General features: G+C 40.3%; 1 protein-coding gene and 1 long non-coding RNA gene across 12 annotated transcripts in view; one reads left to right on the top strand and one right to left on the bottom strand.

Moving 5' to 3' along the window:
* NF1 (neurofibromin 1) overlaps nt 1-17,219 on the top strand; it is a 199,382-nt gene extending 182,163 nt beyond the window's left edge. For all 9 annotated transcript variants that reach the window (XM_068910198.1, XM_068910203.1, XM_068910200.1 and 6 more), the window contains 5 exons: nt 311-411; nt 1,787-1,929; nt 2,798-2,844; nt 3,675-3,891; nt 12,519-17,219. In XM_068910198.1, the coding sequence (XP_068766299.1) occupies nt 311-411; nt 1,787-1,929; nt 2,798-2,844; nt 3,675-3,891; nt 12,519-12,661 (651 nt within the window). In that variant the 3' untranslated portion in view covers nt 12,662-17,219. The remainder of the gene's footprint in view (nt 1-310; nt 412-1,786; nt 1,930-2,797; nt 2,845-3,674; nt 3,892-12,518) is intronic.
* LOC104154149 (uncharacterized) lies at nt 15,899-23,471 on the bottom strand. 3 transcript variants are annotated; one of them, XR_011134927.1, is made up of 4 exons: nt 22,974-23,434; nt 20,247-20,413; nt 17,216-17,400; nt 15,899-16,074 (listed from the first exon to the last, which is right to left on the bottom strand). It is a non-coding gene; the product is annotated as an uncharacterized lncRNA (long non-coding RNA). The 3 variants fall into 3 exon arrangements; XR_011134928.1 differs by having other exon boundaries at nt 20,251-20,413; XR_696391.2 differs by lacking the exon at nt 17,216-17,400 and having other exon boundaries at nt 22,974-23,471.
* Nucleotides 23,472-23,557: the final 86 nt, after the last annotated feature.

The raw sequence follows: 23,557 nt of genomic DNA, 5'->3' as shown, positions 1-23,557 counted from the left end.
GCTTTCTTAAGTTATACCAATAGTTCCCATTCCTGAAATAATTCAAGACTCAGTTGCACAAAATATTTGCTAAAATAAAAACTGTCACCAACTATTTTTGTTTCTCACCTACACATAAAATACTCTGACTCCATGTCCAAACACGACATAATCTTTCATAGTGCTGCTTTTCTGCAGTCTGGAGATCGTAAAACCTTAAACTACAACAACAAAAACAGCAAAAAAACACACAAAAAACAAACAAAAAAAACCCTGTAACTTCTCAAATTCAATTAGAAGCATGCTGATCTCGTCCTTTGCATTGTAACAGGCAACGTTAGTGAAGTACACTACTGATGAATTTGACCAGCGAATTCTTTACGAGTATTTAGCAGAAGCCAGTGTTGTCTTCCCAAAGGTCTTTCCTGTTGTGTAAGTATCTAAAACTCTTTTTATATGATGATTCTGTACTTGGTCCTTGCTTAAAAAGATCTCTGCAGCTGAATAAAATTGTACTAGGTAATTATTAATTTGTTGGTTAGTAGCTGAAATCTATCCTTGGCTTGTAGAGATAAATATCTGTAGCAATTTGAGAATTATCCTTTTCCCTATGTTAAATGAATTTAATGTTCTTAGTAGAACAAGCATCCTCAGATATCACTGCTACAGATGGTACTCCAAAGTACTCTTCAATGTCAGATTTTTAGGCAGGTTGGCAGAGTGTGGGAGAACTCTGTACTGCTGTTGCTAGGGTGCCTGTCCTCAGCCATCGATTTCTTCCTAAACCTTTCATTGTCGTTGCTGCCGTTAGTCTAGTCTAGCAATTTAGCATGGCATTAGCAGTTATTTGGGACTGCAGAGAAACAAATTACATTTTAATGTGTCCATATAGTTTCTACACAAGCCAATATAGCCTTTCTCCCCAGTCAGACCTGTTTTTTTTAATAGTACTGCAGATGAATATGAAAACTGATTTAAAGTGCAGTTCAGGATAGTCTATGAATGTATTTCTTTAGGTATCAGTTAAAAGCAGTATTTGCAATGTAGTTGGTGCATGTCAGTAAAGCGCCAGCTATCAGATGTTAATTTGAGTAGATTTTTTAAGCTGACCTATGCCTGATTTAGAAAGAGTACCAGCTTTTTCTGGCTTTATAAAATAATACTCAAAGTTCAGACAAGTTCTGTGAGTCATTGAAATCACGATTTTAGGTAGCTGGGGTTTGTATTCAAAAAGTATATTAGGAAGCCTTGACTAGACTGCTCTTGCCCGTTATGGGAATTCTTCCAAGCTCATGAGGTCTCAGAGGATACTTGAACTGCCTGTATTAATACTACCCAATACCACCCATGCTTTTTTGCAGCTGAATCATGGAGTGCAGTTACCATATGTTGTTCTGTCCTTTCTGTGTATATTTAGACTGACTATCAAATGTTATGGGAATTACATATTCTAGTAATATAGTATGTTTAAAGGTGTGTTTTTTCAAATGAGTTCAAGTACACCCCAAGTTTATGAAGCTGCTTTGAAATTCCAGCTTTAAATGTGCAAGTATCTAGTGATAATTTTTCAGTTGAAAATAACTAAAATATTTGCGACTTACAGCGCTAGGTAAAGAGAATGCTTTCATGGGTTATGTTCTTACAGTTCTTTGCTGTCTTAAGAGTCCTTACTGAATTGTATTCTGCTCCTAAAATTACAGGGAGCTTTTGAAAATCCGACCTTAATAGCAGTTCGTTAAAGTCAGGTGTGAACTACAGCTTTGTTTAATTTAATGAACACAAATAAACCACTGCTCCTTTTTTTTAGGCATAATTTATTGGATTCCAAGATCAATACCCTTTTATCACTGTGCCAGGATCCAAATTTGTTGAATCCAATTCATGGGATTGTTCAGAGTGTTGTCTACCATGAAGAGTCTCCACCCCAATACCAAACTTCTTATCTACAAAGTAAATACCTTCCTTTTTTTTAAGCTGCTGTATTCCATGTTAGATTTACTAATAAAAAAGTGTCAGAATTATTGCTGCCTTAATAAAATAATCGCTTTGTTATGTGGAATCTCTCTGATTTTATAAATCCTAGTAATGAAAAGTATTCATATATTAAGCAGCTATTAACATGAATGTTAAGACTCCTGCTGCAGCTGCACATCAAAAATTGAAGTATAACATCATCCACATGAGTAAACAGTAGAAAAGAAGTTGAAATTCAGCGTTCTGTTTCCACTAATCAAGTTAAGGGAAGTACAAAACACGAATGGTGGTGATAAATGAAGCTTTAAGTTAGGCTTGTAATTTAGGGGTTGATTTAATTATCTGGTGTTATTCGTAAATTCCGCAGGGTAACTTTTTTTTTTTAGAGTGCCCAGGCTCCAATTTCAAATAACACTTAAAACCTGTTAACCAAAGACTTTCTGGGAACATCCATAAGAAACAGATGATAGTTCAGAGAGACTTGTAAACATTGACAGAATTTTTGAAGTGAGATGTGTGTTCATATGCTGAATTTTCCATCTAAAATATCACCAAGGATTTCTTGCATGACAGTTCTGAGGTTTTTTTTAGGTTTATTACAACTGATGTATCTCATAGGCAAATTAAAATGCCATCATTTTTGCCTTATACATGTTTTGGATAAAATATAGTGTCATTCAGTTGTCTCATTTCAGAAAGTTGATCATGCTTGCATCCCCAAATCAAAATACTTTTTTTTCCATGCTTAAATAAATCCAGGTGACCTACCGTGTGTGATTTCTAGTTGTTTTCTGTCAATTATGAGACTTGTGTTTTTGTGGTAACATTCAATTTTTTGTTGCAGGTTTTGGGTTTAATGGGTTATGGAGGTTTGCTGGCCCATTTTCTAAGGTAAGAATGATATTCTGTATGTAAGTTTATCAATGTTTTACCTTTGCTCTTTGTATAAAGTACCGTGGTGCCCCAGTAAAGATGCAAATAAATGTTAAAATATAGTATTGATATGAGCAAGCTAGTCATCTAAGGCTCTCTTTTGTGGTTAAAACAATAAATAGTTTTCTAGCCTGCATCAGAGATTTTGATTGACTCTGTAAAAGGAATACTAAAAATATGATGGTAACTACTGTCACATTATCAAAGTTGTCAGGTGGGTAAATGCACCTTTTCAGTGCTTCCGAGTTCACTTAATGGTCCTGGACATACAGTATCATTCAGAAAATCTTTATATATAATCTTAGAGTTTACAGGATTATGGAATTGATAAAACCGATAATTCCATAAGGATAAATTTTATATTAAAACAGAACAAATCAGTCCATCTGTACTGCCATTTGTTCCCTCTACTCATTGTGACAAGGACTAGGTGACCAGAGCAGGTGGTGCTCTGGACGTTAGGCTTTGGGGCTACAGCTAATGCTTTTCGTAACTTGTGAGCTTCAGCTAAGCTGGGGCTGTTCACCCTGTGAATAAAACTGCTCCTCTTTTCTGACTTCAGTAGTTCCTAGTGTGATTGCAACTACAACTACAAGTCATCTTTAACGTGTACATTTAGATTAATCTGGAAAAGACCCCAAATCAGACTTTTACAGATATTCACATCAAATGCTTTTCAAAGTTTACAGGCAAAACCAGTTTATATTAGAATAATTCTGGGACAAAGCTCATAATGACAGAAAAGTAGAAAGAAAAGAACCAATCTTTTTTTCTCCTCCTACCCACAGCAAACACAGATCCCAGACTATGCTGAGCTCATAGTAAAGTTTCTTGATGCCTTGATTGACACGTATTTGCCTGGAATTGATGAGGAAACCAGTGAAGAATCTCTCCTGACACCCACATCTCCGTATCCTCCTGCAGTGCAGAGCCAGCTTAGCATTACTGCTAACCTTAACCTTTCCAATTCCATGACCTCGCTCGCAACGTCCCAGCACTCCCCAGGTCAGTAGCTGTTCTGATATTACATAGGTAAGGGGAATGTACTGAATTTAGTGTTTCTTTAGCCAAATACTCAGTCTTGTTGACTTTTTGGGTGTATTTATGCATCAAGCATCATTGCGTTCTTGAGTCAAATGAATACTAAATTGTTGACTAAGCTGTTACACTGGTATTTCAGATGTTGGATTTTGTCCATCACAAAAGCTGTCTTCCAAGTTGTTATGCATGAAGGAGATAACAGTAAGTGCATCAGAATGAACAACAGCTGCATCTTAATATGGAACATATGCAGCAGTGGATCCTAGAAGATTAATAAATATAAATGTATAATCATGGTATTTTGCAGTGAGAATAATATCTGTTTGGGTACTACAAGCTAGCACACATTAGGAGAAATAATCCAGAACTCTGTTCAGTGGAAGAGAGTGTAGGGGCTGATTCAGTTTCAGCTGACTGTTTCAAGTCCAGTACACTTACACGGGCAGCACCATAAGGAGGTCATAGTCCTCCCTGAAGAAGAAAAGCATTCCTGTAGATACATAAGGAATACTGGGTCAGTTCAGAGCACTGTGTTACCAAAAATACGCTGGTGATAAAATGAAGGCGTTCAGGAAAAAACAGTTATCGAAAGCAGGAAAAGACTGAATAGAAACATGGAATATCTTGTCTGGCCTGGGGAGATGGGAATTGCAGGGAGATGCAGAGGTTAAATTTAACAGCTTAGGTTTTTGTGAGAAATGAGAGCAAGCAAAAAGTATCCACTATAGTATATGGAGCATAAGCTAGGGGAAATGAAATGTAGGAAGAAAACAGAATGTATGTCAAAGAAATCTTCTATGAAGATACTTTCTGAAGTGATTTTGGATTACTGGCTTATACATCGAGGAAATTCTTTGCTGCTCTTTGTCATAAGAATTATGCTGTATGATATTTCTTATATGGTATTTTAACTACAGTAGTTCTGAACACTAAAAATAGTAAACAACTTCTTTATTTTATTTCTAGCCTTGAGGGAAGGTTAGTAACCACTTGCATTTAGATCTAATAAACGTGGTTTTTATGGTAGGGCTTTTTGACTCTCTTGTTGCCTAGCTTCTCCCAGCCCCCAAATAAGCTTGACTTAGCAGTACTTAAGCTCTGCTCAAGAAATCTGGTGTTCCAAATCATCACAGCTCACAGACGCTATGCCTAATTTTTGTCGAATATAGTGAGTATTCAACAGGCAAGGATGAGACATTGTTCTGTGTTGTTTGAATGCTCTGGGAACAGTGGTATTCTTTGTTTTTTTTTTTTTTTTTTTTCAATGCAGTGAAAAGTGACTACAACTTTATTTAAGTATTTTTCAGACTCTGAGAAGCCAACTGAAATAGTTTCAATTTGGTTAGATCACCTTGTTGATATACTGATGCTCAGTTCTAGGATTATATTGTAAGAAGTCTGTCAGTCTAAGTATACTCGAAGCAGGATTCACTTCTCTGCGTTCTGCCAAGTCAAAATGATTTATTATATTAAGTAGTGTTGTCCCAAGTGAGGAGATGAAGTGTGAAGCATGTCTTCCACAGTCATGCCTCTCTCTGCTACTTTATTAAAAGCACGTTTTATCCTTACAGAGACCTTTATGGTCTTGGTACTGTTTCCGTGTTATGCATTCCTGCCTGGGAATAAATAACAAAAGAATTTTGGCCTGAAACAGGCTTACTGGCTGCATTTAAGTATCCCATTGTATTTGAGCAGTAAGAACAGGTGAAAAATGAGTTTGAATAAGTTTTAAAGATTGCTATTTTATTTAACATTTTACAACATCAATTATTTGTTATAAATAGGTATATAACAGGAATTCGATTTTTCTTGTTACATAGCCTTTTTTACCGATGTATTTTAAAAGTGACGTTAGCTTTTGTAGTCATTCAGTAAATGTTTGTCAGTGATGCGATAAAGCAGCAGTTGCAAGTAGTTGCAATTTAATTATAGCAATCTCGTTATATTTTTGAGTGGCAGTATGTAGAAATATTTCTGTAACAACTACCCCTAATAGAGTGCAGGTACAGATAAGATCCAAGGTTATATATTAAAAAAAGTGGTTTAAATGAAATTTTCTCAACTCATTGTACAGCTAAAAATTGTCTGTGATATTAGAACAAAGGGGTAGATAAAATTAAAGAGTTTTAAAAAATAGAAAAGAGAAGAAAATAAAGTAGCGCCTGCTGTCAGTGTGAGAATAAGTACATTATGGGCATCTATCTTTCCATTGTGCATGTAGCATCTGTGGCAGCTCTGACAGCTTTTCCCAAGGATGAAGTGATGCTGCAGGATGAGGCCCCCTCCTGGAGAAAACAAGCATGCTGTGCAAGTGGCTTTTTTTCCTCCTTCACTTTCTATTCCTTCCTCCTTTGTTTAGCCAAGAGGAAGGAATTAAGACAGCTCGTTGAAAATGTCTTGCAAATACTCCACGGACAGCCCCACTTTATCAAGTGCTGATCAAAAGTCCCATCTCGGGAAACAGAGGAGAGCTAGTGACCTTGCTAAATGATTCAGGATATTCGTGGATCTGTAATAATGCGTTCATGCCGCTGCAGGCATATACTGAATGGAAACATAAATTTAAAAGACCGTTACAAAGGCCAGGTGATTAGGAAGGGAAGACTTTGTTATCACAAGACGTTCATATGAAAGAAAGAAGTGTATTTAGCTGTTGATTAACAAGCAGGCATAATTTCCAAATAATCTTAGCACCTGTCTTTCTAGATGTGGGATTTTTTTTCAAAAGTTTCAGCCTATGAAAACTGCTTATTTGGATAGACTTGAATTCCTCTAAAATCTAGAAAGCAGGTTTGCAGGTTTGTCACTTTTGACTGTGCGTTATTTTACAGGCTAATATTTTAAATTATTAGATGTTATTTCTCTTTAAGTACTTTTATTAAACTTATATGTGGAGCTTATTCCTCTGAAACCTCACTGATAAGAATTTTGGCAGATAATTATTTGATGCAGGAGATGCGTTTAAATCTTTTAAAACTTATTTCTTAACATTTAAAGTGCATAATGAAGTATCCCATTTGACTTAGTCATCTATTAAGAAAACAGATATACACTGTAAATTGCATATAGGCAAAAAATTACTAATGATTCCATTTTTGTATAACCAAGCTGAAGGTGTCTTTACCAAGACAGGTCTTCTGAAGGCAGCTGCGCAACGATGAGCCGTCGTCGCTGTTTCACGCTGTGTATCTAAACGTGACGCAGCCTGAAGTGGTTGCTACTTTAGGAAAGCCAGTGCTGAATGCTTAATCTAAGTGGCATTTTCCCTTTATCTCTTATTGCTTATTAGTGTCTCGCTTAATTCCTTGAGTGTCCTCACCTCATTCTAGCAGTCTGAACAGAAAGAAGATTGGAGATTCGCTCAGGGCTCTCCAGCTTTCTCAAACTGTGGACCAGGCTACAAGAAGGAGCTTTGCATTTGGCACTTCCATCCCACTGTCACTACGTTGTTTGGCTTTAGTCAACATACAGTTTTCACTAGTTTAAGCTGTCATATTAGCCAGTACAATTTTGCATAGAACAAACTTTGCTTTTTAAGCTGTGTAATTGTATTAAAAATTTAATCAGTCTTCTCTGGCCACTTTGTATTGTGCCTAGTGATATGGTGGCATTATCATTGCTGCGCACGCTTGCCTGGTCTTTCCTCTCCGTATTGACAAGAGTGAGAGCATAAGTAGTGAAAGCCCAACAATCTACCAAGAAAAAAAATTATCACTGAAAGAGTTGTAGAACATGAAGTAAAGGCGAATCACAGGTTTCTTGAAAGAGCGAGGCAGCTGCGGTTACTAGCAAGGGCTGCAGGCGGGTGATCCACTTACTCTGATCTGAGAACCACTGAACAAGCAAATCAAGTGTTTAGCAGTGCTGAGTTATTTTAGCACATTGAGGTAAAGAAACAGTTTCATCCAAGTGAGTTCTTTTTTTATTATTATGGTAACAAATATATAAAGTTGCAGATATGTGGAAAAAATCCACTTCTTGCTTCCGGATACAGAACTAGGCAAAATCATTGTTTACAAATGTTTTGTCTGTCGTCATCTCTTCTCCCCTCCCTCCCCTTCCCCTTGTCATGGACATTATTCACTTACATTTTTTTCTCTCATTCTGTGTCTGTGAAGCTTCTCTGCCTTGCTCTAAATCTGCAGTTTTCATGCAGCTTCCTCATCAAGGTACACTCTGTTTTCATCATATTTGCACGAGATTCTGCTTGATCTGCTTTAGGGTTGGGCTTGTGGCATGAGAAGTAATTTATTAATCCTTTAAACACGGGAATGGCTTCAGTATACGTGCTAAGCTGTTGCATCTCTTGTGTGATGCTAATGTTAATATGTGACGATATAGCAGGCAAAGAAAGTCGCATCCTTAAGAATAAGAAAAATATGGTAATAGAGAATGGGCAGTTTGGTATAGGAAGCTTTTCTGCTGCAAGTATTAAGCTAAAGCATAGAATTTATTTCATCTGAGCTCTTTTGGTTCATAAGAAGTCAGCTTTAACATCTGTCAGGCACCAGCAGAACGCAGACATGTGAGTTTGTTGGACTAAATTGTAGCAGATGGAGGCTCAAAAACATGGATATTCATCATCGTCATTTGATTTCTGCTTCTATATGGAGATGTCAGAAAAAGCTGCAGAAGCCTTTTGTTGCTCCCGCCTGTGGGTTGCTTCCTCTTCTCCTCGTAGCTGGGGTTTTGTAAGCTCACACCCTCACAGGGAGGGGAAGGACAACGTAGCCCAGAGCCAGCTTCCGGCTGCAGTTTAGAAACTGTCCCTGTAACTGTGTGAAACAGTAAAGAGTATTCCCTGTTCTTGCTGATGCAAATGAGAATGAATTTCTTATATGAATGAGACAAAAATCTGTGGGAGATATAGTAGGATTTTGCCTAAACCTCTTTATTCACTGTTATACATCCTAAATTTTGCTGTTGATTATGCTCTTAGCCTCTCCCAGTAAAATATTTTTCCTTACACTGTTCACTCCAGTGCCGCACATTTACATAAGCAGGGAGAGTGTTAATAAGCCTGCAGCGAATATACTCGTTTTGTTGCAGAAGTAACGTGGCAGAAGCTCTGTTTCTCTGAGGCAGTGGTACAGGAGCGATTACGTCCAAGTGGCATCAGTATAAAAGTAACGACTGGAAGCACATCTGCGTTAAACAGAAGTTTCAGCTTGTATATCTTCAAATGACTGGCCGTGCCCTAAGATGTTGTAACCCAAAGCCTTCACGTGTTGTCGTCATGCCAGTGTGAAGTTTACACAAACGCAGTTCACTTTTGAGGGTTGTTTGCTGTGATTCTTTTAGCACACCCTACTAACAGTTACCTTGTCCTGCAGGGAACATCTCATGCTTCTTAGGAAGGTGCGTACGCCTGGGTATAAATGCTGTCTGGTTTCATCCTCGCCTTGCGCTCTACGAGCCTCCTCCTGCCTCTGTTTGGTGGAGCTGTGCCTGTGCGAGGGCAGTTCTTGTAAAGATTTCCAGACTCGGCCGTTCTGTGCATGTTTCCTGTTAACAGCCTTAGAAAACAGTTTCTGTAATTCTCCTTGTTAAAATTTAATTGTTGATCCTTTTTTTAATCTTGATTTGCCAGGATTTCAATCATTGTAGTTGGTGTCTACACTTTGACATTTAACTCTTCAAGTGATAGCCTGCATCAGTCCTGCTTCTGATGTATGTAAAACAAACCTTTCATTTCCTGTTCCTGCTAGCAGCGAGGCAGAGTCCTCTCAGTATTATTGACTTGTATATTATGTACTTGTTCTGACCTTTCTGTTTGTGAGCAGGGATTTCAGTATTGAGGGGGAGTTGGTACTTGTATACCAAAAATCTTCTCTGATGGCAAGAATCGGCTTCTGCCGTCAAAACAAAATTCTGCAGGTTCGAGCAGGAGCCTTCCTTGCACAGCCATCCCCCTGTTTAATGCCAGCCACACGTTTTTGCCTGGAAGAAGCCTGTAGTTTAGGCAGATGTTCAGTCTGTCAGTTCTCCCTCTCAAGGAATGCAAAGGGCAGAAGAGACTTGAATTCAACTTTTTAGTTTGTTCAGTGGATGCTCTCAAAACTAGAGCCAAACAGGGCTCTGGGAGAGAGACTTTCATTCAGTGTTTTCAGTGATCTCTGAGTACAGATACTGGTGTGAATGTTTTGAGGATGGAGGGAAACCCTGTATCTACTGGGTTAACATTTATCTCCTATAGCCAGTCATCTGCAGGCCTTAAGCCAGAGGGTCGTCCCCAGGCCAAACCAAATGTGCTAATATCCCAGCACAGCTTGGGCTCTGAGAGGAGTTAAATCAAACTCTTGCATTGTTGTTGCATATGGTTGTAATTACACGTGTAGCTCAACTGGAAACAAGAAGTGGATCCTGACAGCAACGTTTCACCCTCTCTGATTGTTGATGCCTTGTTAGGGCAAGAACCTGTGACTGTAAGGGCTCTGCAGTGATAGTATCTATTGGAAGGGAGGGGAGGGGTCTCCTCCAAAGACAGGTCAGGTCATCAAAGTTAGGTGCCTCTGCTGAGCTCCTGGCCGCCCAGTAGTGCTCTCTTTCCACCTGCTGTTCAGAGATGGGCTTCCCCCCGTGGGTGCCTGGAGTTCGACTGTGAACATCTGTGCCCTTTGTTCAAATGTGCTGTAACTTTATAGACTGCTCAGTACAGATCTCTGGTTATTTCTTAGCAGTTTATAGAACAAGACTTTCTTGGCTGGCTGAGAAACCCTTTTTCACAAAAGGTGCTATCAAAGAGCAGGCTAGAAAAGTGATAATGCAAATTTTGTCCAAGCTTTGTTCCTAGTGTTGCCTTGCTTGTAATTCAGAAGTACTGCGTTTTAGGATAATGGCGAGAGTATTTTATTTTCTTGTACCCATGTAGATTCTGCCAAGAGCGTTTTGGCATGAGCGCCTGTGAGCGAGGAGCCCGCGTCCATGGGGACGGGCGCTGATGCTGCTGTCAGCTGCAGAGGTGCCACAGCAGCTGCCAAAGCTGAAGGCTCCCACCCACCTCATAAATTGGAGACCCCTGAATCTCACTGGCCCATGTGTTACTAGGGCAGTTCCTGTCATATTTTGAGTGATTTTTTTTTCCTGTTATTATGTATATTAATGTTATTCATTTATAGTGGCAATATGTATATATTAACTGAACAGTATGATTCAACTGCAGGCATAATCCCACGGCTCTAGTCAGCGCATGGGATTTGTGGCCCAGGATGTGCCGTGGAACACGCGATAGATGAGAAGTTCAAACAAACCGGTCTGCATGTGCTTAGCAACTATTTCCAAAAATGTTTGTGTATTAGCTGCTTTTACATTTTGGTGAAAGGTGTACTAAACGTGGTATGAGCAAGAGAACGTGACATTCCTCAGCGTTTTTCAGAGCAGAAAATTTTTTTTGGAAAATAGTTAAATATTCATCTTAAACATACACATTTCTCTCCAGATGGCCCTGTGTGTCAGGCAGTAATACAATGCGATTTGGAATAGCTGGAACCCCTGCGAATATGGTATTGTTAGCACTTAATTTTAATGGTGCTGCTCAACTGAGACTGTAGGGAAAACTAACAAAAAAAGGAAAGATGGAAGAGGTAAATATATCTTCAGATCCTTAATGTACATTGGCTGAAGTAAACAGATAATCCCCCTTTACAGAATCTTTAAAAAAAAAAAAAATACATTCTGAAAATAAAATTTAGCAATGTTCCAAGCACAAAGCCACTCAGCATGTCTCCATAGGTCATCCATCTAAGTCATATTGGCTATCCCCTTTTTATTCACAAATGCATATGCTGTTTCCTATATCAAATAAAGTTTTTGTTATCTGTTTAGGAGGTGACTAGATGAATTGAGTAAACAGTTCATACCCCTATATATTTTCATCTGTCATGGGAAAGTGTTGTGGATTCAAATGTCAGCCAGTGCCCATAAACCAAATTATTTTGTCTTTTAATCTTGGATGCAAATTAAACTAACATCAAATTCGATCAGCAGTTTTGTTACAGAAGTTATTTTAATAAGTCATGATGAAATTTGGTAAGTTATGTGCAGACAAGTGCACAGATCCTCAGGCGTGTGGATGCGTATGGATCACAGATGGGCACCTGGATGTGTTTCCTCTCCTCAAGATCTGTGCTTCCACCCAATACAGGCTCACACCTCTGACCCTTAAAAAAGTGATTTTTCATATTACACAGGCAAAATAGCTGTACCACACGTTTCATTTGTGAGACATCAACAGAGATTTTGTCTGGCATCTTATTTTAAAAATACGTGCAACTCATAATTTTAGGAGAGCTGCCATTGTATACGCCAGTTACAAGGACACCTCTGAACCACCTTCCAGGACAGGGCCGCATTAGTGACAGTCGCGTTAGGACACATTGTGTTTCTGAGCAGCCGCTTGTAAATATTGCCGAGTATGCAATCCCGCCTCTTCTTCCGGGTGGTTTATTCCCTAGGCGTTACCCTGCTGCAGAGTCGGCGGCACCTCCGTGGTCGTGCTGCCACAGGGGCCGGGCCGGGCGGGAAGAGCCGGGCGTGGGGTGCCAGGCCGGGCCAGGGTGGCCGGTGACGCTCTGCTCTGTGTGTTCCCTCAGGGATTGACAAGGAGAACGTGGAGCTCTCGCCCACCACCGGACACTCCAACAGCGGGAGGATGCGCCACGGCTCCGCAAGCCAAGTGCAAAAGCAGCGAAGCGCCGGCAGTTTCAAACGTCATAGCATTAAAAAGATTGTGTGAAGCTTTTCTTTCTTTCTTTCTTTCTTTTTTTTTTTTCTTTTTGGAGACTGACTGACATGCGGGCTTTTGCAAAGGGCCCTCCACCAGTCGTGATGCTGCACTTAATTTTTAATGTTCCCATCCTGTCAGCCATGTTGCCAGATGATCAACTCTTGAAACATTGCCTGAATTTTAATGCCTTCTTTTCTTTTCTTCTGTTTGATTTGAGCCAGTGTTTCAGAACCATCGACAGAACAGTTTCTAGGTGCTGACGGACCTTGTAGCCGAGGAAAGCGAGGAGTTCTGGAACGCTGCAGTACCGTATCATGTCCAAATACGAAAGCCATTTCTTGTAGACAGTTCTACCCTGCGTCTGTTTTATGCCTTGTTTGTTTCTTCTGTAAAGGAAAGTGTTAATACTTAATCCTGTTTGCACACCTTTCAAGGTAGTGGCTTTATGAGCCAGGGGAAGTTGTTATAATCCTGGTTTTAATTCAAACCTGTAAGATTTTTAGCTGTGGACTTTTTTTTACCATACTTAAACTTATGATAGCCGCAGTACAATGAGCTTAACCAGAAATGGTTGATTAGATTAAGTTGCCAGTAATTAGCAATAAATTTAAGAGGACAAGGAGGCCACGTGAGTCTCTTCATTCCCCACACCATAGCTTCACATACTTGGACTGTATATGGACCAGACTGGACAAACTGGCTTTTTTCCAAAGCAAATTTGATTTTTTGCTGTACTTTTAACTGCACTAAAAAAGGTTGTATAGTGGAAAGAAAATCATCAAGAACTGACTCTACTGTTATTGTAGCAGTGTTGAAAATTTATTGCTTCTTTTTTCCATTTAGCATACACTTTTAGTTTTACCCTTCCCTACAATATGCACCTTCAAGAAATTCCTGGCAGAATAACTATTGGGGTAGGGAGGGGGAAATTTTGTGAAGTAACTTCCAACTCTGGGAGAACTCTTTTCAGTGTTGCCCAGCGACAGGACAAGAGGCAACGGGCACAAACTGAAACACAGGAAGTTCCATCTGAACATGAGGAAAAACTTCTTCCCTGTGAGGGTGACAGAGCACTGCAACAGGCTGCCCAGAGAGGTAGTGGAGTCTCCTTCGCTGGAGATATTCAAAACCCGCCTGGATGTGATCCTGGGCAATGTGCTCTAGAGGACCCTGCTTGAGCAGGGGGGTTGGACTAGATGATCTCCGAGGTCCCTTCCAACCTTGGCCATTCTGTGATTCTGTGTTTGGCAAAGCTGCTTCTGTGCTGCCCAAGCAATGATCTAAAAACAGTAATCTTCACTTAAGGTACATGAATTTCAAGATAACTGACACTTTTGTCAAATCCAGGTTACGTTTGAATGTTTGCAGTGCAATTTCTGGTATCAGTATAGACAATAGCAGTCAAATCTATCTTGCAGAACTTTCAAGGGGTTTTAGTTTGCAAGGGTTAATGTTTGGGGGTTATAAGAAACTGAAATTGCTATCACTGTGAAAGACTTGTCAACTACAGTAGTATATTAACAATGGATGACTGTGATAATATGCTGCTATGTTGAATGACATGTAAAGATGTAGCACTACGTGCTGCAGATACTACCTTTATGGACTAAAAATGTGCAGAACATTTAATCTCAGAGATAAATATAAATTCTGACAAAAGGGCCTGTCATCTGGGTGCTCATTTTAGGGCTAAGTGTATCTACTGCTAAAGAACAGTTAAACTTCCTAGTTTCAGATCCCTGTTGTATGGTAGAAATTAACACTCCTTAAGTGGCTTTAAAGGAAAAAAGTTTATCCACTATATAAATAAAAAAAAAATCCTACAGTGCAATTTTATTAGTGGCTTTCAGTAAATCAAACTCCACAGCTAAATTATTTAGAGAATGGTACAATTAAGTGTTCAGATTTTATTGATATAGCACATAATTCACATTTATCCACATAGTAACAATGTAACATGTTTATGTAAATAAAAAATGCCTTTACTGTATTGATTCATAAAATAACAATTTAATTTTTTTTTTAATTTGTTTACAGTCCTGGAAAAACTATGAACACAAACTTAATATGCAAATAGTTTGCCAAAACAAGAGGAAAACTTAGAATTAATCTTGAAATAGGTATATTGGAAAATATGAAGACTTGTGCAATTAAACAAACTTTTTTATTCTTGATTGTGCAGGAACTGCGGTAGAAATGTGGTTACTCAATTGCTACAAATCTATGAAATAGATTATGAGGCTAGAACTGAATTTAGGAATAGAGCAGTGACTCGTGCCATGTTCTAAGCTGCTATGCATTTATAACTTTAGGAGTCGCTGATTTAGAAACCCTTCTCATCCCATTCATCAGCTGTGTAATAGCCAATTCTAATATCATTGTCAGTTTGCACTTGATCATATTGAATCAAGCTAATTCCAGCCCTTTCAGTTTTGCTTAAGACAGTGAATTGTAGAAGTCTGAAAATTTGTTCTCACTGTCGACAGGAAGTTTAAAAAAGAACCTCCCATAAAGGTAATTTGCTGTTAGAAAAAGATAGGAGAAGCAAATAACTAAAACCTATGAGCAGATTTTCTTAATAAATAAATTCAGATTAACTACCCAATCAGTTTTGTTTGGACTGAGTGCATCTCAATATTTTTCAATATTTTGGATTACCTCTATAAAATTATAAAGATGTCCCCAAATTGAAATTAATAAGTTCTTTGAAATGTGTAATGTGAAAGCAAAACAGACAGCGATTAACATTCTTTCATGTGATAACTAGAACTACTCCAAGCTCTCAGTCCTAGCTGACCAAAGCTGATACCTTCATAAAGCAAGTCAACAAAACTCATTTTTTCTATTGCTTGGAAGGGGCGGGGGGGGAAGGGTGTCATTTACTGTTTTCACTGCATGGTTCAGTGAGAGGACCTGAACTTTTTAGAGCAGGGGTGTCAAACACATTAGGAGAAGAGAGCTGAATTTTGTGTGTAATAAACAGCCTGTGGCCAAGGTTTATATTCAGGACCATGTACGCTCAACTACCCAGAGCAAGGTAATCTCCAGTATCAGTAGTTAGGAAGCTTGTTCTTAAAGGGAAAAAACATGGCCTTTCTTTAATGACTAAACTTTTATTAGTAATTGGCTGTTCAGTGCCTTACAGTCACATTCTTCACTCAGAAAGCCTGCCCCATATAATAGCCTATTATTAGCTATTATTTTGCCTTTTTTGTTTTCTTTCTCACATTCTCCTTCATTTGTTACCTTTTCCTGCTTTGAATCTTCTCTATCCTTCTCTTGTTTCGTTCCTGTGAGCACCACTCTCCATTCCCAGTCCAGTCTGCTTTGGTTCTCTCCTCATCCTGGTACTCCATTTGTGTAGTAATCAGCAGTTAGTTGCTGGTGATAATGCTTCAGGATCAATGGGCTTGAAATCTGAGCTAACAAACAGGAGACATAAGAGTTCAGAGCTTCGAGTCATTGTTGCAGGCAGGCTGAGGCAGGCTAGGGCAGACTAGGACACTCATTATTGCAGTGGTTACTCTAGTCACTTTTTGAAGATTAGCTCTGCAGCCATGGAATCTGTGCATTTTGAAATGAAAACTTAGATTCAGAAAAATCTGATTTTTAACATGTGGACCATATAAATACATCATGGGGACTGTATGTTTGACACCCCTGTTTTAGAACCTGTTTTAGACCGTGTTATCCATTACGCACTAACTACAGTTAAAGTACTGTAAAGATGATTAACGTTTTGTTTGTGTTTGTATTTTCCCTGACTTAAAGATAATTCAATAGTATTTGAATAGTGCATAACCTACCTGTTAATTATGCCAATGTTTCTGCTTTAATGTGCATGAGGTTTCCAAGAACAGGAAACATTTCAAATAAGTATCGTGGACTGAGCATTTAGGAGCGTTCCAGTGCTCTATTCCTAACTGGGTTGTAGGTTTTAGGGCTTTTTCTGTTTCATTCTAAGGTTAATTTTTTTTTTTTTCAAATGTAATGAAGCACGTCTTATTGTTATGCAACAAACTTACCACAGAAAGTCACTTTTAGTGTTGGTCCCACAATTTTTTTTAATGCAGTATATTCACCTGTAAATACTTTTTGTGTAAAATTTGACAGAAAAGTATATTTACTACACTGTAAATACATGTGACAATATATTGTATTATTTTGCTTTTTTGTAAAGCAGTTAGTTGCTGTATATGTATAACATACAAATTTGATTATTCTAGTGTTAGTAACTGTTAACTACTACTTCTCCTTCCTGCTGTTGCATTATGTCATTTAAAAAAAAAAAAGCTGTGTATTATAAACTTACACTGTGTATGATATCTTACTATTTCCATTTGGGCCTCAACTTTGAAAATGTTTCCTTGATACACAATCCTGTTCATATTGTAAGCAAGTGTGCGACAGCTGGCAAGAGCCCTGCTGATTCAAACGCAGTTGGTAACTGTAGGTGAATACGGTAGAAAACTCAGATAATTGTTGTTCACCCCATTTTTCCCCTCATGTATGTACTTTCCTTTTTTTTTTTTTTTTTTTTTTGAAGTAAAATGTAAATTCAACCTGCTCCAAGTTGTTTGAAGGTCATTCACTTGTTGTGTTCTGGGATAAAGTTGGTATTTTCTCAAATCCTTTTTCTGTTTCTTGGAACAGTAAGATTTGGATTGGTTCTTTGGGTCTAAACCAAGGGCCTCATCACAGCAGGCTTTGGATCCCATCCTAGTCCCAGACGTGAAAACCTGCTGTCTCTGGGAAAAATCAGAATCAAGTTGAAATCCAGTATCTTGGATTTGTCTTTCCACAATGTTTTTTTCTCTGTATGTGATCTTGCACATTTCTAGATAATGGCAAAGCTTGATTGGCCAAATTCTGTACGCAGTTATCCAAAGGCAGAATAATGCCTATTGTCATGAATTTCATGTCACTTCCATAAGATTATCATAATTGAAATAATCAGAATATTTCTTTTTAAAATGTAAATTTAATATTTTAATAAAACAGCTGCTTGGTCTTTAAAGAAGATTTCAGTATAATTTGTCTATTTGGGCTTTTTTAGCTTAGAAGCTTGAAGTTTCAACTATCAGAGGCCACTTTTATGACAAACTTGATTAATCAAATTATTTTTCTTTTAGGGAATATATTACTTTCCTATTTAAAATGTGTAAGTACTTATATTCTGGCTTTGTGAATCCTAAAAAGATGTAAAAACACATTAAAGTGAGACTGCACTGACTTCTTCTGAGACATCTTATTGTTTCTGCATACTAAACACTACTGGGCCTGCTCAGTTGAAAATACATACACACACACACGTACGTATGTATGTACATATGTATACGCCCTTGAAACAGGGACCAGCTGATTCACTGTTAACATTTCTCTTGCCAGTAGACAGGGATTGTATGAATGGAAGAGTAGCAGTTTCTGAAACTATTTTTGAGGGGAGGCTTTTGGATTTTCTTGTTTGGTACCTAGCCAAAAGAAGGCAAGATCTGCACTTCCTCCCCAGATAAAGCAGACTTTTCCTGCTCTCTACAGTAACCACAGTATTAGTCCAGATAATTGGAAAATACAGAGGCTTGCTGCACCCAAGTGAGACAAAGGCAAAGCTCATACGTGGGTGGGTCAGATGAAAATAATTTTGATGAAAATGTGAGACTTCCTTATACACACTGAAAAAACTGCAAAGAAATAGTCACAACATTAAAGCCAAAAGCCCTTTTCTGAGGCAGGTGGAATGCTATTGCTAGGGGAAACTATGGCACAAATATTATGATGCATTTGATGCCTCAGACGTTCAATGTCACTGCTAGGATTAGCCTCATCCCAGTCTGCTTCCTAGCTGTGGGCAACTGGCCTAAGAAAATGCATCAGATGATAAGGGAAATAGCTAGCCTGTCTTTCACAATAAGTTGCTGTGAGGAAGCAGGGGTGAGAGGAAAAACGTCCTAGTCTTTGCTGGCTAATCCCAGAATGGCTTGGAACCATCTGTTAACGTGACCAAATGTTGTTGTGGGTTAACTGCTGCTCCAGATAAAAACACTCGTAATATGTAATATGAGGTGAAATTTGGTCCTACCGTAGGACTGAATTCTACTGCACGTTTGCCACTTGAGTGGCTATCAAACGCTTTTGCTTTTTATTTTCTTTATTTTTTCTTAGACTCATCTGTATAGGAAAGGTAGAGAGAAAGCACGTGAACTTAAACGGATGTAATGGCACTATGATTAGTCACTCAGAGTCACAGAACTAAAAGCTAAAGCCAAGCTCTTGTAGCCATGAAGAGTACTAGTGACCATTCCATTTCAAAGCAAGTACGTTCCTTTCCCACAAGTAAAGTTCATGATTTATAGGTGGTGAATCCTATGTGCCTTGCAACGTTGGTTTCTTCGGTTGACTGCTGGTATGTTTAACGAGTCCTCAAATGAAAATAAATCCCAGGGTTGTGTGGGTGGAGAGTGTAGAATAACGTCTCCTGTGATGTGACTTGTTAAAACAAGTACAGGTTTGTTCTTCAAAGCAATAATGAAGAAAAGTCTGATGATTGTCTCCCTGGGGATATTCAAATGATAGGGCTATAAATAGGAAAGAGTAAGTCTAGCAACGTGCTAAAGAAACTCCCACTGAACTATTAAATTGTAATTTAATTTTTTTTTTCCTCGTAGCAGACTGCCCTTCAGAAAAGCTAGCACGATCTGTTAGGCTGCTTTTACCTCCTGGTTAATGTATTTAGAGCGTTAGATCCGGCTAGGAGATCTGGATACCCTATAGAACAGATTTCCTGAGATGAACAAGAATTGGGCATCCAGACCTCCTCCACAGCCTTCGAAAACACAGGAAAAATCAAATGGCTGGGTCCAGAAGAGAGCTATCAGGAAAAGGCCTAACTGGGATTGACTTTTCCAAGCTCTGGTTTACTGACTCAGTTGCCAAAGGCTACTTATGTTTAAGGTATGGCCATAAGACTCCAGGCCACGGTGCAGTGACTACCTTTGCCTTAGCTCTGCTGGGCTCCATTGCCTTTGCTCTAATTTGCTTTCTTTGAAGCTCCTCCACTTGCTGGCTGTGCTTCCCCCGCTCCTTACAGTAGCAGCCATGGAATTTTTTTTTTCCTTTCCTTGGTGGAGAAAACCCTCCAAGGGCAGTTTATTAACTGCTCCCTACCCCTACTAGAGCTCAGTCATTCTCAGAAAGAGGCCTGGAGTGCATTTAGCACAGCGTCGAGCAAGTAAAAGAAAGGGCTTTTCAGTTCTCCTCACAGCAGCTAGCACATGCAATGAGAAGGCAAGGAACAGTTCTGTGCAGTGTGAGAGACCCACCCAACTATCTGTAAACAGACATGACTGAACGTGGGCTGGAGACAGGGCAGAGACAGCAACACTAAGGCAAAGAAGAGGCTGGTTCAGAGCAATACAAAACATACAAAAGCTCCAAGTCTCCAAAATACAAACACAAGGAGGCCACTGAGGTGGCAGGGGCAGGACAACAAAGTGAGGGAAGGAACCTCTTAATTTACCCAGAACATATAGCATCTAACGCCTCAGTGCAGTAGGGCTCAAACAGCAAAAGTATGTGCTGTTGAATATTGACTTACTCACGTGAGACGCAGCTCACCCAAAGGTGAAAAGGGGCCATCACCCCGCTCTGTGCATTCTGTCCCTCCGAAAGCTGCACTGGATCTGTTCTCCAGGTCTTATTCTTCTCTGCTCCTCCGCACAGCCAGGCCCATCCTTGTTTCTAGTTCCTGGTCTCATACAATTCCTGAAAGAGGGAAAATTACTGCTATTCCCTTCATCAAGTACAGTGCCCACATGGCTGCACTACTCCGAGGAACTCCTGTACAGAGACAGGCATGGCGCTCAGAAGTGATACACCCTCTCACCCATGGTAGCTCTCTGCCTTTTGCATGGAGATGAGGGGTCTGTCGTGGCTGTGGGAGTGGGACTCTTCTGCACTGCAGCATTTGGAGCAATGACCCACTTACAGACAGGCGAAACCAAGCTTGGGCTAAGAGAAGGGAACCTGCTGTATCACTCTGACGCTTGGATCACATACCCTGCAAAGCAACTCAGCAAATATGCTTCTGTTGGCTTTAATTTTCCAGTTCTGTCTGAGATGTTAATGGGTATACCCGTGATTTACAACAAAGGCATAGGTAAAAAAAGCAAGAATAAATTAGCCTTGAGGATGCTGACATAACTTATCTGTTCTTTTCTTGGTTTCACTAATCCCTTTTTCCTTGTATGGGGCCAATTTTTCTTACCAGAAACATCACTAAAATTTAACAAGCCACCTAGAACATTTTCCCACTCATCGAAAACTCAGAAACATGTACTGTTTCTGCATGAAAAATGTGACTTATCAGCCACAGAGGCAGTTATTCATTCTATTAGCAGTTTGTTTTATTTGACTTTTAGTTATGACTTCCGTATTACTCAACAGAATTTTATTTTTTCGTTTCACTATAGTAAAGCTTACAGACTTCAACTAAGATAAGCGCTCCACTAGGCTATGCAATCCATGCAGGGTAAGATATCGTCCTTGCCCCAAGAACTTAAAATGTTTACAGTCACTTCTTGTGGCTGACACAGATTGTCTTCGTGACCTTGGATAAATCTCTTAACATCTCAATACCTGAATTGCCTCACTCAGTTAAGGATTGCAGTCACTTGACAGGAATTCTTATACAATCTTCTGAGATTTTCAGATTAAATATATTAAAAGGGCAAAGTCTTAGCGTTGCTGGCTTTTTTTTTTCCACTTCACACGTTATGCATTTTACCATCTGTTAACTGATGTTTCTAATTTATGACTGCTCTAAACAAAAGAAAATGATTTAGGCAAACCAGGAACTTTTCATAGAAAAATACTTATACAAATGAGTAATTTGGGAAGACAATCCCACTCAGACACTATTTTGTGATTTTTTTTTTCTAAGTTACTCATTTACACTGTCAAACGTACTAACTGCCTGCTGCATACACATGTAAATGAACAACTGAGCAGTTTTAATTCCAGTTACTAGTAACCAGTAACTGGTTAGTAAGGCCAATAAAACTACCTTGATATCCGATTGTTAAAGTGTTCACAACAGTAGATTTCCTGCATCATTTACTTAACTTTTATTATAGCATGCTGTTTACAGCTGGGCAATATAAGAACTGAAAGAAGTTATGTAGCATGAAACCTTGGTTACTGGAGAAAGGAGGCTAATTTTGAGCAATTTGTTGCTATCAGACGAAGATGACAAACAGGCTCTCACAGGTACGCAGACTCTAAGGATGACGATTGAGGCTTTCACATACTGCTGCAGCTCCTGCTGGTTATCAGCAGGAATTACTCTGTTTTAATGGCCGAGTCCTCACTTCTTTCTCTGCTGTCCCCTGCTACCTCTTCTTCCCCAAAGCATGCTTGCATGAGCCATCTCTCCCTTGCCTATTTCTTCCCTCTGACTTTGCCACTGAGTATCAAAATGATAAAAAGCTGCTTGAGTCATCCCCTTGGGAAATCCAGAGCCACCTCTGCTACCAAGAAGGCTCCAGTGACGAACCGAAACCAGTTTTCTCTTCTCACAACATAGAAACAAATGCCAAATGGGTGCAAGTAAAGCGGTTTCCCCAGAGTACATCTCAGTGCCCAGATGCAGCAGGTGCCCTCTGGTTTGCAGCAGGAGCAAAAACTTTGCTAGGCTGCATGGAAAAGAGAAGCATCGTAGAAAAAAAACTGATTCCCGTGACTCCTTGCCTTTCCATGCAACTGTGCTGGATTATTTGGAGAGAGGCTTCACCACTCCCAAACTGCTCTTCCCACAAAGACTTGGCATGGAGGCCACGCTCCTCCTGTTCTGGGTGTTAACAGTTTTATTAACACAGAAATTAACAACGCTTCACCATTAAGGTCGGCATGGTGAAGGCATGGCCGCGGCTCAGATTGCTCAGGCCGCACCCTATATCCTTTTCCTCTTCCATACCAGTCCGCAGTGCAAACTCCCAAGCTCCTTAGAGTAACGACCACCACTTCTCGCACTCTGCTCCAAGTGACTTGCCCAGAACTGTCCTGCAAGCAACCCTCAGAGCGAGGGGCAGAACCGGGCCCTGCACACCGCTCCTGGGCGCTTTTCAGCTGCGCTTCCCCTCCCCAAATCCTCCAAGATTCCTTGGGACACAACAGTCATTTACACACCGTATTTCTCTTAGGGATGCAAAATGCTCACGGTGGGATGTAAAAAGCTCTGGGGGGAAATGTAGTTAAGTGTTTAGCAATGAAATGAAAACATAACCCTCATTAAACCCAACGAGCACTACTGCCTCCAAGCAATTACCTCGCTGAACATGGATTTTCATTTGTCAATCCGGTTCAGCCGTGGTAGCAGAGACTCGGCCTGGCATAGCTGCTGCCTTACCCGACGGCTTACTATTTAACACCTCCTCATCAGCTGGGCGCCGGGCAGCACGTGGCTAACACTTTGCCTCCTAGCAGAGATCTGACTACGCGTCTGAACGGCCTGGGGGCCGTGGCCAGCGCCGAGCCCCATGAGGGGACGGTCACAGGCTGCGGCTGTGGGGCTGAGGAGAGCCGCACAGTCCCGGCGGGGGGCAGGGCTGACAAAGGCGCCCGACTCCGCGCTCTCTGAAGGAGGGAAGTCAGCCACCGAAAGCCCGGCGGCAGCGGGAGGCGCAGCAGGTCCTACCCCTCCGCAGGCGCCGCGGGGTGGGGGGGGCGCCGCCATGCCGGCGGCCGCCGAGGCCCTCGCGCGCGTAACGGCCGCTGCGCTGACGGTTGGGGGGGGGAGGGGACAGAGGGGCGTGCGCAGGCGCGCGGGCGGGTCTCGCGCGGCGAGGAGCTCTCGCGAGAGTGGGCGGGGCGGGGCGCGCGGGGCCGGGCGGGGCGGGGCCGGGCGGGGCG

This window comes from Struthio camelus, chromosome 16, assembly GCF_040807025.1.
Source record: "Struthio camelus isolate bStrCam1 chromosome 16, bStrCam1.hap1, whole genome shotgun sequence".
NCBI lineage: Eukaryota > Metazoa > Chordata > Aves > Struthioniformes > Struthionidae > Struthio > Struthio camelus.
Note: the sequence above shows the minus strand (reverse complement) of the source record. Positions and strands in the feature narration are given on the sequence as shown.